Source organism: Girardinichthys multiradiatus, chromosome 22 (genome assembly GCF_021462225.1).
Source record: "Girardinichthys multiradiatus isolate DD_20200921_A chromosome 22, DD_fGirMul_XY1, whole genome shotgun sequence".
In the NCBI taxonomy this organism is placed as follows: Eukaryota; Metazoa; Chordata; class Actinopteri; order Cyprinodontiformes; family Goodeidae; genus Girardinichthys; species Girardinichthys multiradiatus.
The window spans coordinates 32063414-32079439 of NC_061814.1; the positions used below are offsets into that span (position 1 = coordinate 32063414).

The window sequence follows — 16026 nt, forward strand, 5'->3', positions numbered from 1 at the left end:
ATGTATATTTACTGGGGGTGTAACGGTAGACAAAAACATGGTTGGGTACGTACTTTGGTTTTGAATTCATTGTTTTGTACATTTTAGTTCACTTCAATCAAGAGAAAAAACATGGAGATTTGTTTTGATTTTTCTTTCATAAGCATAAGCGGGTATAGCCGATGGATGGCTTGAATGTACAACAATAAAACAATTTGAAAATGTTTTAACATTTAACATGCTAACATAGCCCAGTCTGACCTTTTTAGGAAATTTGTTTTTAATTCTGGGAAGATGGGCAGCAGTCTTTCATGTTTATTTGTGATTTTGTTTTTTATACCTTTACAAAGAAAACTTGTGACTTTCAGCAGGATAATAATGATCCTGCAAAAGGACCCAGGAAACACTCATTTATGATTTTCTGGCAGACAACGCCAGATTTCTATTTAAATAATTCTTGCATTTTTAAAGATTTCATAATATTCATTCACACTAACATTGTTCACAGGCCCACAGATCTTTAATTGATTTAACAGTAGACATGAGGCGCTTTTACACACAGTCATCCTTTATTTCATGTTAAAACCACCCAGAGGGTTTATTACAGAAAAACTCAATCTTAGTATCAGGTTCCAGTTAAAGTCTCAGTAAAGTTTAGCCACTTCCACATGTTTACGTTTGTGATGGTAGTACAGAAAAGGCTTTTTTCTGGCATAGCTCCCAAGCCTCTAACGGTTGTTACAGAGACTTAATGACAAACTTTGCAGCAGTTCTCCATCAGTGAGCTTTGGGGATTGTTTTTACTTGCCTTAGCATCTTGCCCAGTGTGTGTGGTGGCAAAATAAATATGGGTCCTCATTGAACATAGCAGGGAGTGGGTCATGTCTTAAAACTCAAGCAAAACAGAAAGTCATGAAATACTAATTAGAAATTCCTAGATACTCTGATCAACTTTAAAAAGCAAAGAAGAGATTTAGCCTGATTTATTCGAAAGGGATTTTAGGGGAACCAATAGCTATGCACATTTTCTTATGTGGTACTTTTTTCTATCACAGAATAAATAAATAAATAAAAATTTCTAAACTTTTGTATGTGTGAAATCGTGCTTCTGGAGTAAAAGATAAATTTTATTTAATTCGTCTTACACATCTTTATCCGGTGCACAGGCAGAGGTCCAAAAAGTATTAACAAATCATCAATGTAAGGCCATCTGCGTTTGAGGATCCCTCAAGCCCTGACAGGATGGATGTCAAATAAAATCTTTTTACGTTTTCCTAAAATCCCAACCTAACATGGAGCCTGTACATTTCAGCAGAGGTGAGTTACAGATTGAGAAAGCCAGAGTGAATCTTGAGCTGTATTGCCATCTTTTATTGCACTAGTAAGCTGATGCTGTACAGTAGCTGTGAAGAGGAGTTATTCCTCAGTGAAAAATGACCACTGCAGGACACAGACGTCGTCATTCAAAATTTAAATTGATCCTGCTCACAACTGAACACAATCACAGTAAGTTGCTTCATATCAAAATAAGTTCCCCGAACAAAAATGTCAAAGTCCAACAATTTCATCAAAAAAAGCTATGACACGTATGACAAATATTTAAATGCTTACATGAGGGCAGCAGGGTGTGGATAATAGAGTAAATATATCTAAATGCAGACAGTTTTTTTTGTTCTGTATTTGGATTTTCCACAGTACAGTATATACAAACATAAACATTACAAGGTTTTCTTTCTCTCTTACATGCAGGACTATCGTGAAGGTTTGAGTCGTGTTCTAAGCGTTTCAAGACAGTACAAATAAATCTAAACATCTGTGGCTAATTTTTTTCAAAATCTACCTTAATCTTGCATCAAGAGGAGAACTAACAGGAGCAGGTAAACAGTCTTCTCCCTCAGTGGCTGTCATGGCAACATCATAAACACATAATTCAACCCACAATTAATCCTTGCACGTTTTTGTCAACCATATGCACACAGTCACACACGCAACACTCGTCACTGATATGATAGTTTCTAAAATTTTAAACCAGACCCCTGATACAGTACAATACACTGACACATCAAAAATGTACAGAGTAATAAGAGGAGGTTGTTTTTGTGGAGACTCAGTAGGAAACGAAACCCCAAGACCTCTTTGGCCTTAAATGTCCAACTTTTCTTGCAACAGTGATCCACTGTTCATACAAATATTTGCTTATGAGATTTGCTTGTGGTGCGGCTGCTAACTCTTCCCCATTTTGGCGATCAGCTCGTCACAGATCTTTGTCAACTCCTCGATCTCCTTGTTCTGTAAAACATCGTTAAAAAATAAAGTCACCTGAGCTGTGTAAATATAGTGTCTTGCAAAAGTGTTCATATGCCTTGAAATTTTCTATACAATTGGAAAGAGTATGAAACAACTGTAAACCTATCAAAACATGGTTGTCCACCTAAACTGAGGCTGTGCCCAGACAGCAGTAATCAGAGAAGCAGCCAAGGTAACATGGTAACTATAGGGGAGCTGCTGAGGGGGAAAATGGCAAACATGTGGAAGAAGGTGTTCCGGTCATTTTTTAAAAGTTGAATCGGTGAAAAATCTTCACCCTGAACATATCATCGAGATCATGATGTTGGGATGCTTTTCTTCAGCAGAAACAGGAAAGCATTTCAGAGTTAGACTGTTAAAAAGCCACAAAATACATCAGACTGGGTGGAGATTTACCTTCCAACTGGACAATGACCCTAAACATAGAACCACAGGTGTCAAACTCTAGTCCTTGAGGGCAGGCGTCCTGCAACCTTTAAATGTGTCTCCGGAATGACACAATTAGGTCGTTACCAGGACTCTGTAGAACTTGAGTGCATGAAGAGGTTATCGGGTTATTTGATTCAGATCTGTTGGACTTGGGACACATCCAAAAGTTGCAGGACACCGGCCCTTGAGGTCTAGAGTTCTACACACCTGATAGATCAAAGCATATAAATGAGTTGAAATAGCCCAGTCAAAGTCCAACCCTAAATCCAACTGAGAATTTGTGGCATGAACTGAAAATTTAATTTCAAGATCTTCTCCACCATTGTGACTGAGTTTGAGCTCTTCTGCAAATGAGAATGCACAAAAATTCCTGTATGCTGTTCTTCAAAGCACTGAACTGCAAAATGTACATCACACATTTCGGTTGCATTATTAGGTAAAATATGTAAATCATGTTTTATTATGCAAATTCAAACATAAAATCCTAATTAAGTATGTCGAGGTTTGTAGTTGTAACATGATAAAATGTGAAAAAATTCAAGGCGTAAGAATACTCTTTTGCAACACACTGTATTTCTTCCATATTTGTGTATTTTTTTACATCCCATCGCTGACCTTTTGCTCTAAAGTTCGCTCCAAAGAGTCCACCTTCATCTGCTCCTTCCTCAGACTGGCTTGGTGTGCAGCCTGCTCTTGCCTGGCCTTGGATCGGACCTGTGCTATCTCTGCATTGGCCCTGGAGATATACAGTGAAAACAGTTATCCTGCAGTAATCATGTAAGGATAAGTATCATTCTGCAAAAGTCAGGACAGAATTTTATGTATCTCAAAAACATAAGAAACATAACTAATCTATAGAAAAAGCTATTTCAGGTAGGTTCTATTGTTTGAACACTTATAGCTTATCATGGTTTAGCCATTCGTGGGGGAGAAACACAATGTAATCAGAATTTGTTAATACTCACTTGTCTAGTTTCTCCTCAGCGTGGATCTTTAATGCCTGATATCGCTGCTCTTCCTTACGGACCCTGGACAGGTACTCCTGAGCACATTTCTTCAGTACTTCTTCATTCTAAAGTAAGAGAGATTTATTTAAATTGTAAACTATTGTCAACTATCCAGTAAAAGTAATACAACTGAGGCATATTTCTGTGTGTAAAAACTTTTAAATGGTAATCCATGCATTTGTTTCACTGGGCTATGAATAAATAGGGCACACATAGACCCATTTCTTTTAACCACTGGCCACAAGGCTGCATGAGGCTTTTTTCACCAACACCCACAGAAAGCAGGCTGTTAATGGAGGGAGAAAAGATTTCCCAGTGGCATCTTGGGGTCAGCAAGTCTTCATAACAAACAGAGTTTGCCAAAATACAACTTAGATTTCAACTGGAAATGTATGTTTTGGTCAGATGAGACTAAAAAGCAACGCACATCGGCAGTCTTAAATATGAGTCAAAAAACACAGCCATATTATTTATTATTAAACGGCCCACAACGGCTGTCGTCTAGACACAGCGCCCAACGATCCTTTTAAAATGTTTTCAGAAGTGCTAATGCTTCAAGTGAAAATATCCGAAGATGAAGTCCACTAATCTGTTCTGTCTTTGGCAGAACTTCAGCACCACGCAACTGATGTGTGTCAAAGGCTTAATTTGACGAGAAGAACCCCGGCACTCCCGACGTGCATTCAGCTTTGTGCCCCCTTTTAAGTAAGGTGGAAGATTTGTGATGCTGCGGGCCTGTTTCTCTTCAGGAGCTAAATTTTTAGAGTGCATGGCAACATGAACACTTTCAGTTATCGGGGCATTTACTAAAAGAAAAAGTCTAACCTCTGCCAGAAACAGAAAATGGACTGTCACTGGGTCTTTTAGCAAGACATTGTTCCATAACATGTGGCCTAATCATCACAGAAGAGTTCACTAGACAGAAAAATCAACCTTCTTCAAAGTCAATCTTCGTCCCCAGACCTAAATCCTACAGAAACCCAATGAAGTGAGCAGAAAAGAAGAAAGGACAGGTGTGCCCCTAATTTGGAAAATGCTATAGGAGACTTTTAGTAAACTTGAGTAATAATAATAGCTAGGGTGATGCCTGTGATTTTTGAGAAACAAAGCCTTCTTAACATTGATTTTTCTTTTCTCCACTGAATAAATGTGCTCAAAAGCTGGAGTTTTCTAAAGTTTTCAGGTGAGATTATACTACTGCAGTAAAATAGGAACCTATTTTGAGACTTTTCAACTGTCTTCAACTAATAACTGTGAAGGGTGCTGTATAAGGTGACTTACAAAACATTTTACTTAAAAGAAATATGCCAAGTTTTGAGCATTTTGTGTGGCACCTTGCGGAAGCCCTCCAGTACATCTTTCATCTTCTCATAACGACGGAAGAGGTCAGCAAGGGACTTCTCCACAGAGTTAAGGTCGGCCAATGCCTGGTCCTTCTCTATGATCAGCTGCTGGATGGTATGGTGGGACAGAGACTTCTCCTTCTGATCATCCTCTGGTGGACACACAGATTTCCTAAATCATCCGTCTATCCACTAAAGATGCTGACACAGAAGGGGCAACAGTTTCCCACAACATACATGGAAACATACACCTTGTTTACGATTTAACAGAGTGGATTCTCAGGTTAGAATGATTTTTCTACTTCAGGAAATCATTGTTTGTATTGCATGCAAACAAAATGTCACAATGAGGAAATAAAAAGGGAGAGCTATGTTTTAGAAAAGCTTCGTAGCTTAGTTTGCTTAGAGTAACACTTGCTTGTCTTAAGTAAGTAAAGCTGCTTGAGTGGCTTTAGCAAACACCTTTAGTTCAGTGTTGATGCACCTCTAAGGACCTTCAGTGTTTTCATGTTGCTCAGATTGATGTAATATTGTAATCAAAGCAAACAACTTGGCAGATTATTTTCTTTTTATCTATAACAATGGTTAACGTCTTAGCATACAGGGGAAAATGCAACCAAATGGACAAACAAAAGCCACAACATGAGATGACAAAAAGGAGCACACCCGCTCCCCTCTCTGATGGACGAATGAAGAGACGCGAGCTGACACAAACAAGCAAAGTACGGCTCTGCGTTACTCACCTGGCATGCCTGTCAGGGTTATCAAATAGAAAGGGGCAACGATGGGAGCAGAACAGAAAAGAAGGGAGTGTGTTAAGTCAAGCCGGGAGGGTCAAGACATGTGAGAGAGCCGAGCGTTAGACACAAACAGAGAGATTCTGGCCTTTTAGTGAATGTGATCTGAGAAGGGCAAGACATTAAATCAGACAGCAGCACAAGCCAAATCTTCAGGAATGTCTTAAGGTGGCAAAAGAGGATGTAGGTAAGAGCAAGACTAATGCAAAGTGAGCAAATAGTGACATTTAATTAGTCCAGCAAGGCTGTCATAGACACCCACCACTGGCATCAGGATCTATCTTGCTGCAGAAGATTAAGAAAACTAAACTAGAGTTGCAAAGAGATTTAGATTGTCACTGGAATAGGACAATTTATACCTTGACAGACCCTGACCTATGACTGGCTGATAGGAAGTTAAAAAGCCAGGTAACAACACTTGGTTGTGGAAGTTGTTACTGAAGGAGGAAGACTTAGTTATCTTTATTCATATCAGTTTAAAAATGAGCAAAATGTGGAAGACGCTATTTTACTGGAAACAGTTTTAACAGCATGTCTTTGAGTTAGAGTGAGCGAGCAGCACCTCCCCAGGTAACAGGAAGGCTAACCAGAGTAGCGTAATTATGCTCTGTTCTATCTTTTTGAGCTTTCATTTCAGTTCGACCTGTCATGGAACATACTGGATATGGACATATCGGTGGAAATCTCATAGTTAAGATAAAGAGCTATATTCACTAAGCATCACACACAAAAATGTTTGTTTATCTAATACTAGCCTACCACATCTTAACACTAATATATGATGCTACACAGAGCTTAAAATGTCAACTCCATTATTATTTTGTCCTCATTTTAAAATGATAAAACCCTGTTTTAAAGCGACTGCTCTCTCACACATAGTGTAACGTCATCTGAGCTCCTACTTTGAATAAATAATGTTTTATCTCCTTATAATATAGTTCCTAAAGAGACATTGGAACTGGCTAAAACTGGTATTGGCAGGTGAAAGTTTCTAAAAACTGGAAAACTCTGACCCGTGCATTTCTAAAGTAAACCCTTTGAAATCAGAGGCAGTGAACCAAAAAATATAAACTTCAATAATGTAATGAAGTGCAAAATGAATGAATGAAAGTGTTTGATGATCTTTTGTTGATTTATGCATGACTAATGTGCACTTAAATCAATGATGAAATCATGTGAGGAGGTGAAAAACTCACCAATCATCTGAGAAATAGTCTTCTCATATTCTGCAACAATCCTCCTACAGGTTAAAAAAATGATCACAAATTTATTGTCAGCACAATATCAGTGTGTGCAATATTAATGTTGAAAAGAACTGCCTGGATTGAAATAAAAATTTGAAAATTAAATAAACGCCATTTTTCACTATCCAGGGTCTGATTGCAGTGGCACACTAAATGATGGTCAAAGTGTCTTTTTTAGTGTTTATTCAATTAAAGTTTAATACCGTGCAAATGTCCAAAATGGTGTTCCCAGGCATATTTACTTGTTACATCAACAAGAAGATGGAGTGTCTTGAAATTATGATGCCTTGGTCCAATCAAATGTAAGCATTTTATAATGGTAATTATTGCAGTCCCTGATAAAACTCAACTATCATTCCCTGTTATTGATCTGCTGACTGTGATTTTATGTCAGCCACACTCAAAGGTCAATTTAAAAAGAATTGGGATATTATATAAAACATAAATGAAAACATAATACAATGATTTGCAAATCCTGTTCAACCTAAATGATATTTAATAAACTACAAAGAAAACATAGCTTGCATTGTTTCTTTACGTATGACTGGACCCTTTTAGACTTTGTTCCGGTAAAACAGGTTGTACGGGGTAAGAGGATTGATTAGCCTTGCCTCCGTCTTAGTCTCTCAGCTCCTCCTTATCCAGAACACAATCAGTTAAAGTAGGTAAGCTCTGTCTTATCCAAGCAAAATGGCCCTGCTGCACTAACACTCACCACCTGCTGAACGTCAAACAGCTTCAGTACTGCTTATATCCAGTTTCCTGTGTCTGAACCTAAAGATGTGTGCTGACGGTTATCTATGAGTCAGTTTAGAGCTGTTGTATATAATCTAAAGCAACACGATTTATTCATTCTCTGTTCTCTGTCTAAAACCTCAATAAAACACATGAGTCCAATCTGTCCTCTCTGCTGATTGTCACACTTATTTAACCTTCTTTAACTGGTGCACTACACTGGGCGTAAATCTGTTCTTGTTTGACAGTTTCAGATAAATCAGTTAAAAGGTTCAAAAGATTATAATGCTAAGCATCCCAGCACAGTTTAATTTATGTGAAATATGACTACATTTCTGTAAATGTTATGGAATTGATCACAACTCAAGGTTTCTTCCCACCTCATCTCCACCACTTCCTGTCGACTATCCTCATACTTCCTCTGCCACTCCAGTACTTCTTTCTCCTTTGACACGATCTATGAAAGAGGAGCAAAGACTGTTAAATAAAGTTCTAGATGTTAATTAACACAACTTTTACCACTCATAGAATAAAAAGAAATTGAAGTGACCTCCTCTCGCGCGATGTCCAACGACTGGTCCAGGTCTCTTGGCAGATGAGGACTCTCGCCTTCGACGTAGCTGCTGCCGCCGGTGGTCGTCTTGGCGTAGAGAGAGCTCTTTGGTATGGAGCACTCCACAGCAGACAACATTTCCCGGTGCTGTTTCCAGGAAGCAAAGGAGAGCAGGGAGAGGAACGGAAACATGGCGAGTTACAAACCACACAGGGCAACAGGAAAGACACCCTTATTAGGGGGCTCAAACGCACATGCCCAACACAATCCCTGAACCAAAACCTTAAGGCAGCATGGAACTATATAAAACTGTTCCCCACAGCAAAACTCAGCTCGTCAATCCTGCAAGCTGGTGATGTTTCTGAAGACTCAGTCGGCCACTACATGATTGGATGAAACAGCGCTCATTGCCACAGTAATTACAAAGTAATTGGCTGATGCTGGCCCCAGCTGGGTGATCATGAGCGCCTCCTGCTTGCAGAAGCAAGACAAGAAGGAAGGAGGGCAGCAACAGATGATAAACAAGAGATGGACAATAAGGGAAGTGGACTGGGCAGCAGGGGCATTACTGTTAGTGCTTGGTCATGAAATGGTACACTGCCATAAACTGGTTTTACCTCACAGAGTCCTTTTCATAGATGTGTTTATATCTATAGGGCTGACAGCATAAATACCTCAAAGTTCTTCAAATAAAAAGCTTTTTCCAGTATAAGTATTTCACCCCTAAACTTTTGCACAGCAAGAAAATGATTTAGTCATCTTTGGAAGAGCTGGATTAAAGGAGGATTTAATAAAATGGTGGGGGCTTGAAGAGAACAAGGAGATCTACTAATACCCAGGAATGTAGCTAAGTGTTGTGTCTGGCTCACGCACCAAACCGTCTAATTAAATAAGGTAAAAAGTACAAACTTGTGGTCCTGTGATGGTATGGCTTCTAGTTCTTTTGGCTCAAAGCTTTATTTAGATTGAGCTACTTAATCTAACATCACTCATCAAATAAACTGCAAAAACTTTAATCATATAACTGATCAGTTTTAGGGCAGATTTTAAAATGGGGCCAAAACTGAGGACATGAGTTGTAATACTTCTGAACGGAACATGAGACAACAAATAACCCAGTTCTAGATGGAAATCAGAGAGACTGTAGAAATAAAAGCAAGTAAAACATTCACTTTAAGGGATATCAGAGATGATCCAATGCTGGACTGGTCTGATCAGCAATCAGCCAGAAAGTAAAAATCTGATTCAAAGTGCTATCAGGTTTAGCTAATAACAACTCATTGGTTTCAAAGTTCTTAATGACAGAGGAAGACAAAGTTAGCTATTTTCAGTTGACACTTTCTACCAGAAAGTAGAAAAGGGTTTTTTATAGTTTATTTCCTGTTGCTTGAGAAATCTGGCATTAGTGGCTGGTGAGAACTTTACAAAATCAGTGATCAGAAATCATGCACAAAATCTCTGATCAAGAACCTTCAGAAAATTCTGTCTAAATGTAGCAAGTCTATGATCTACTCGGGCTCGAGTCTGCTGTGCAGTCTGTATGTATTTGGACCAGATTGGGGTTAAAGCTCTCTAGTTCAGAACTGAGAAGGCAAGGTCCTGATTTCAAGCTTTACCTAGAAGCCAAACTGGGCAAACACCCTAAATGCACTGGGCCATTTAAATATAGATTTTCAAATCAAAAGGAAAATATATATTAAAGATCATTAAATCAAACTATAAAGACAAAAATCATATCTTTAAATCCACTGTGCTGTGGAAAGGGCCAGTGAAACAGTAAAAGAAAACATGGTCTTGCCCAAATACTTGGACTGCACTCTAGGTGGGTAGGAGCAGATCACAGGAGTGTCATGTTACTCTTACTTTAAGTAAGGGTGAACCGTTGATATTCCACTGCCGTGAGCTGGGTTTCTTGAGTCGAGACTGTGAAATGTGTGGAGCAAAAACATAAGTCTTGGAGGGACAAGATTGGGAAGCAGCTGCCCTACTCTGACTCTTTTGGGGACTTCCAACTAAATAGAATTCTGACATCTACTTGATACATATTTTTATAAGATATGATGCCTTATAAAAAGTATTCATACCACCTGAACCTTTGCATTACAAACACTAATATCATTCATTGGGATTTCATGTGAAGGGGCACAAAGTAGTGCATAATTGTGAAATGGAAGGGAAATGATACATGGCTCTAAAAGTAAAAGTTAATTTAGTCCCCTTTACTCTGACACACCTAAACAAAATCTGGCACCGACTTGCATTATGAAGTCACAAATACACAGTAATCCACCTAAACTGAAGGGCCAGACAAGAGAATTAATCAGAGAAGCAGCCAAGAGCCCCATGGTAACACTGGGGGAGCTGCAGAGATCCACCGCTCAGGTGGGAGAATTTGTCTACAAGACAAATATTTGTTGAGAAATCCACAAATATGTAAGAGTGGCAAAAATAAAGCCATTGTTAAAGGCAAGCCTAAAGAGGTCCGTTTGCAGTTAGTCTAGAAAAGACTGCATGGTTGAAGACTAACATTGCACATAACCCTTAACACACCATCCACACTAAAACATGATGGTGGCTGCATCATGCTGTGGAGATGCTTTTATCAACAGGGGCAGGGATCAGAGTTAATGGGAAACTAGTTGGAGCTAAATACAAAGCAATACTGGAAGAAACCCTGTTAGATGCTGCAAAAGACTTGAGACTGGGAAAGAGGTTCACGTTTTAGCTGGCAGAGACAGACCCCTCAAAAGACCTGCAGCTGCAATTGCAGCACAAGTTGGTTTTCTCTCATAAACTTTGAAAACCATGTAGAATTGTCAATCCACTTCACAGTTCTGCACTACTTTTTGTTGGTCCCATAAAATCCCAATAAACCAAATTCGAGTTTGCAGTTATAACATGTCAAAATGTAATACATTCGAGCAGGTATGAACATTTTGGCAATGTGCTGTAATTCTGTGTGTTGCATTTCTGCTGTTAGTTTGGGAAAAGAAAAAGGAAAACTGAAAACTTAAAATGTGACTGGAGATTTGAAGCAGAAGATTATCAAATACACCAGGGAGAGTTGCAGCCTTGTAAATCTGCAGCTGCAGTTTTTAGGTTATCATGTTACATCCCCAGTCACATTTATGCTGATGTAAGCCTATCATGACCAGGAAACAGGCAAAAACAACGCAAGGGGCTAAGAAGGCACTGGATTGTGGATTAACCTGGAGAAGCTTGTTGCCAGTCAGGTTGGGAGCAGGACGCATTAAGCACCGTTAGCGATATCATGTATGGCAGCGCAGGGGACATCAGGATTGTGGATACTGCAGCACAGCGGCCATGCCGAAGGGACGGATCGGCAAGCCGAGACACAACCATGCAAACACTACAGTCTACAATAACCTACTTTACCTACACCTGCTTTTCCCTAATCACCCATTCAAAATGCCTGTTTTCTGCATCAAACACGTTCACCCACACACACTGAATACAGCAGGTGCAGGCTGACTCAGCGCAGTACCTGGGGGGTTACTGTGGAGAGGGAGGGGCACTGGGAGATGCTTTGGGCTACTTGCAGAGCCTCTAGCCTCAAGGCAGCAAGCACCAGCTCCTCCTTGGCCGCACACAGGGGGGGCCAAATACCAGGGAGGTAAGGGAGGAGGGTTGAAGAGAGCAAAGGGAAACATACAGAGACTTGAATTGAGTGCACACATTTGCTGCCATCTGCATTTTACCAATTATTAATCTACTTCACGCAGCAAGCCAAAAACTGCAAGTAAGGGAAGGAGGAAACATAAAAAGATGATAGGGATGAAATACGTTGACATAATGGGAACGATGTGGAAACAAAAACACACACAGTCACATTTTCTCACCAGAACCAGGATCTTCCAGGTTCATCAAGGGGAGGGGGGGGGGGGAGGGACACACCTGTAGTTTTTGGGCGAATGCAGTTGGGTTGGTCTCAGCCAGGTCAGGTTCCAGGTACTGCAGGGGATGCTCACACTCAGACAGCCTGTCTAATAACAGAGGCATGGCCTGGGCTTGGGCTGGAGCAGGGGCCTCCACGGGGCCCTGGCTAGAGGGCTACAGGGGCACCAGGAGGAGTGGGCAGAGGGGTGGGGAGGAGGGAGGGGAGGAGATGGGATGGGACAGCACAGCAAAGCAAGCGCTGAGTGTTTTGAGTGGCAGCATCGGGATTTTCTGAACCAAAGTTGGGAAAAAAAGTGTGGGATGAAGTTGGCTTTTGGAGAATCACTCTGAATTGTCTCCTGGGATAAAGCCTCTGATCATGGTACTACATGATGTAAAATATAAGCAAATAGAGTGGCATACAGGTGCATGTCAATAAACTAGAAAATAAATTAGAAGTTGTTATATCTGTTTTTTATTTCTTCAACTTTTGATGATTGTAGCTTACATCTAATGAAACCTGAAATTCAGTTTCTGAAACAAATTTAAAATTCCAAAAGAACAATTAAAAACAATTATCCTAATACAGAAAAATTAAAGCAAGCCACAAAAGCTAATTAATAAAAACCTGACTGTTAACAAAGTGCTGTATCCAAGTATTTTTGATGGAAAGTTTAGTGGAAGGAAAAAGTATGACAGAAGCAAGTACACAAGACATAGGGATGGCCGCTAGCCTTGTGAACTCCAATCAAAAACAGAGATGTCGGCCTATTAATAAGTATGCCAATGTTTATACAGTATATACCCAACACTTGATCGGGGTATCAAATAAATCCAAGGCAGATGAAACAAAAATCTACTTTTATCTGAAAAGAAGACTTTGGAGCATTGAGCAGCATTCCAGTCCTTTTTTCACTTAGCCCAGGTATGACGCTTACTTAAATCTCAGCTTCCAGAGTTGCTTAACAGAAAGAATGTAACAGTTGTAGCCCATATCCTTGACTTTTTCTGAATATGCTTGCATATATAGCACTCTGTAAACATCCAGGGTCTTTACACCCCTTTTGTGGCTTAGCCTCCTTTCTAAGGTTTACTTTTTAATGTAAGTCAAGGAAAAGCATTTGCCTCTTAATGACATTCTAATCCACTGAGGTACACCTGTAATCCCCATACATGTCGATGAGTTGACAGATAAATGAAAGTCAGTTTATTCTTTAAAACAAATGTGAACAATGCCAGCTGACGTGTTTACAAAAAGCTCTTGTCTTACCTGCTCTTCCCTCTCTATGCTCTGTGTTCGGCTGAGCACTTCACTCTCTCTCTTCCTGCCCTTGTCCCCAGCAGATCCTTCAGGACCAGGCCGCGTGCTCAACACTGGCGTCTTCATGCCCGCAGATATCTGGGCTTCCATTTCCTCAAAACTCCTGCGCAGAAAGAGAACAACAACAATCTGAGGTCTGTGTAAAAGTGACAGAGGGGGCATGAGACATGCTGTATATGATTGATGGAAGTCATAACGAATACTGTGGCTAACCAGCTAAAATGCATTCATAACACCATCCAGATTGCTGAGGCTTCCACAAAAAGCATTAGCAAACTAAACAGTGGATAACAAAATTCACACAATTACATGAGATTTTATATGATTTCTTCTGCATGTGACTAATTGACTGAAATTGGTTGATCAAACCATATTTTAATAATGAAAATCTTCACTGAAACAAAATAAAATCTTGCCATATAAATACTTTTTGTTACTTTGTCATTTTAATTGAATATGTGATGACTGACCAAACAGAATATGATTAAAACTTTCTGACATATTCAACTTGTAATTTCAATATATCTCCACAGGTTTTGGTATCTCCTGGTGAAGACATTTAAAATGCCTTAAAATAAATCTATATTTTATTACAGCAACATAATCTCATATTTAATATATATCAGACAACCTCAGCCTTTGGTTTCAGTACATTTATTCTGTGTTGAAAAGATTCAATGGCACCCCCCACAAAATGCCTATAAAATAAGTGCAACTGCAGAAATACACTATGTTTAGTTATACTTTACTTTTTAAAGTGATCAGTGTCAATTAACGTTTAGTCAGTAGTTCATGACTTCCTATATGTTTAGAATACAAAAAAACATGCCATTTTATTAAAGATGTGTGGATCTTCACAAGTCCCAAAACGGCAACAAGACAACAGCTGCTCACCTTAGCTTGCCCCATAAATAAAAAATGTGTAACAACTGGAACTGTGAGGAACAGGGCTGGAGGAGGGGCCATGTTCAACTTGCCACCATGTTCAGCGAGGAGAGTGGTGAGAGAGGTAAAAGGAACTGCAGCCACAAGTGGCATCTTGGGCTCACCAAGTCATAACTATTAGATGTTACCTACAATCCAAGTGGTTGTTTGGGAGGTATCGCAGGAAATATTGCAATAATTATGCAACCAGTTTCTTAACTTGGAATTATTTCCCAGTTAATAACTTGCTCAAATTTAGGGAAAGAAAGGTGTGTGTTTATGTAAAATGGTACCTATCGCAATAAAGATACATTTATTTCAATGGGGTTTTTTTTTTTTTTTTTTACAAAGCTTTACCAGTCGTGCCAACCCTGGATATACAACCATAAGAATAAACCATTTTGCAAATGTACACAAAAGATCATGAAAGTGTTCAAGTTTAATTAATAGGCGTGACATTTTTTGTCCAATGCTGTAAAGAAACGATGCATACCTAGTCATGTTGCAATGTACACGTATGCAATGTTATGTATACATTACCCAGTGCAGGGGGAGCTGGGCTCAGATCCATGTCCACATGTAGTTTTGGTTAAGTTGTCAGATACTGAGTCCAAGTTCAAGTACAGAGATGGCTTTTTGATAGACAATGGCTGCAAGATACAATAAACAAAAAATGCTGCAACTGAAATAACTGATTATCATTAGAAATACAATAAGTGGTGACTAATCTAACAATTTTTAGCTTAACCAGGCCTGACCGGCCCATCAGATTCAAATACCTGTTCTTTTTGTGATCCACCAACGCACTATACCTAAGACCTACCATGACATGGTCACAACACTCTTTGGTGAGGTTGTTGCTGATTGAAGAAGACTCAAAAGGTATCCTTTTTAGTATCAGTAAGGTGTGTAAAAATTAATTCAAAGGAAGCACAGACTCATTCAGGCTACGAGAAAGAGAGAGAGAGCAATACAGGTGCTGGTCATAAAATTAGAATATCATGAAAAAATGTATTTGTTTCAGTAATTCCATTCAAAAAGTGAAACTTATATATTACATTCATTCATTACACACAGACTGATATATTTCAAATGTGTATTTCCTTTAATTTTGATGATTATAACTGACAACTAATGAAAACAAATTTAGTTTCTCAGAAAATTAGAATATCACTTAAGACTAATACAAGAAAAAGGATTTTTAGAAATGATGGCAAACTGAAAAGTATGAACATGAAAAGTATGGGCATGTACAGCACTCAATACTTAGTCTGGGCCCCTTTTGCCTTGATTACTGCAGCAATGCAGCGTGGCATGGAGTCGATCAGAAAACACAGTGGACCAACACTACCAGATGACATGGCACGCCAAACCATCACTGACAGCAGAAACTTTACACAGGACCTCAAGCAACGTGGATTCTGTGCCTCTCCTCTCTTCCTCCAGACTGTTGGACCTTGTTTTCCAAAGGAAATACTAAATTTACTTCC

The 16026-nt window shown here is 39.3% G+C and overlaps 1 protein-coding gene across 14 annotated transcripts in view; it reads right to left on the minus strand.

Moving 5' to 3' along the window:
- Window positions 1-525: 525 nt before the first annotated feature.
- Window positions 526-16026, minus strand: part of tacc2 (transforming, acidic coiled-coil containing protein 2) — a 79564-nt gene continuing 64063 nt past the window's right edge. For 8 of the 14 annotated variants that reach the window (XM_047352039.1, XM_047352032.1, XM_047352029.1 and 5 more), the window contains 12 exons: window positions 15077-15186; window positions 13562-13715; window positions 12310-12465; window positions 11900-11992; window positions 8392-8541; window positions 8222-8298; window positions 7059-7102; window positions 5809-5817; window positions 5057-5217; window positions 3681-3787; window positions 3331-3451; window positions 526-2268 (listed from right to left, as the gene is read on the minus strand). In XM_047352039.1, coding sequence (XP_047207995.1) covers window positions 2203-2268; window positions 3331-3451; window positions 3681-3787; window positions 5057-5217; window positions 5809-5817; window positions 7059-7102; window positions 8222-8298; window positions 8392-8541; window positions 11900-11992; window positions 12310-12465; window positions 13562-13715; window positions 15077-15186 — 1248 coding nt within the window. In that variant the 3' untranslated portion in view covers window positions 526-2202. Of the gene's footprint in view, window positions 2269-3330; window positions 3452-3680; window positions 3788-5056; window positions 5218-5808; window positions 5818-7058; window positions 7103-8221; window positions 8299-8391; window positions 10318-11899; window positions 11993-12309; window positions 12466-13561; window positions 13716-15076; window positions 15187-16026 lie in introns of those variants that run through there. The other 6 variants (XM_047352045.1, XM_047352031.1, XM_047352037.1 and 3 more) reach the window with 5 other exon arrangements.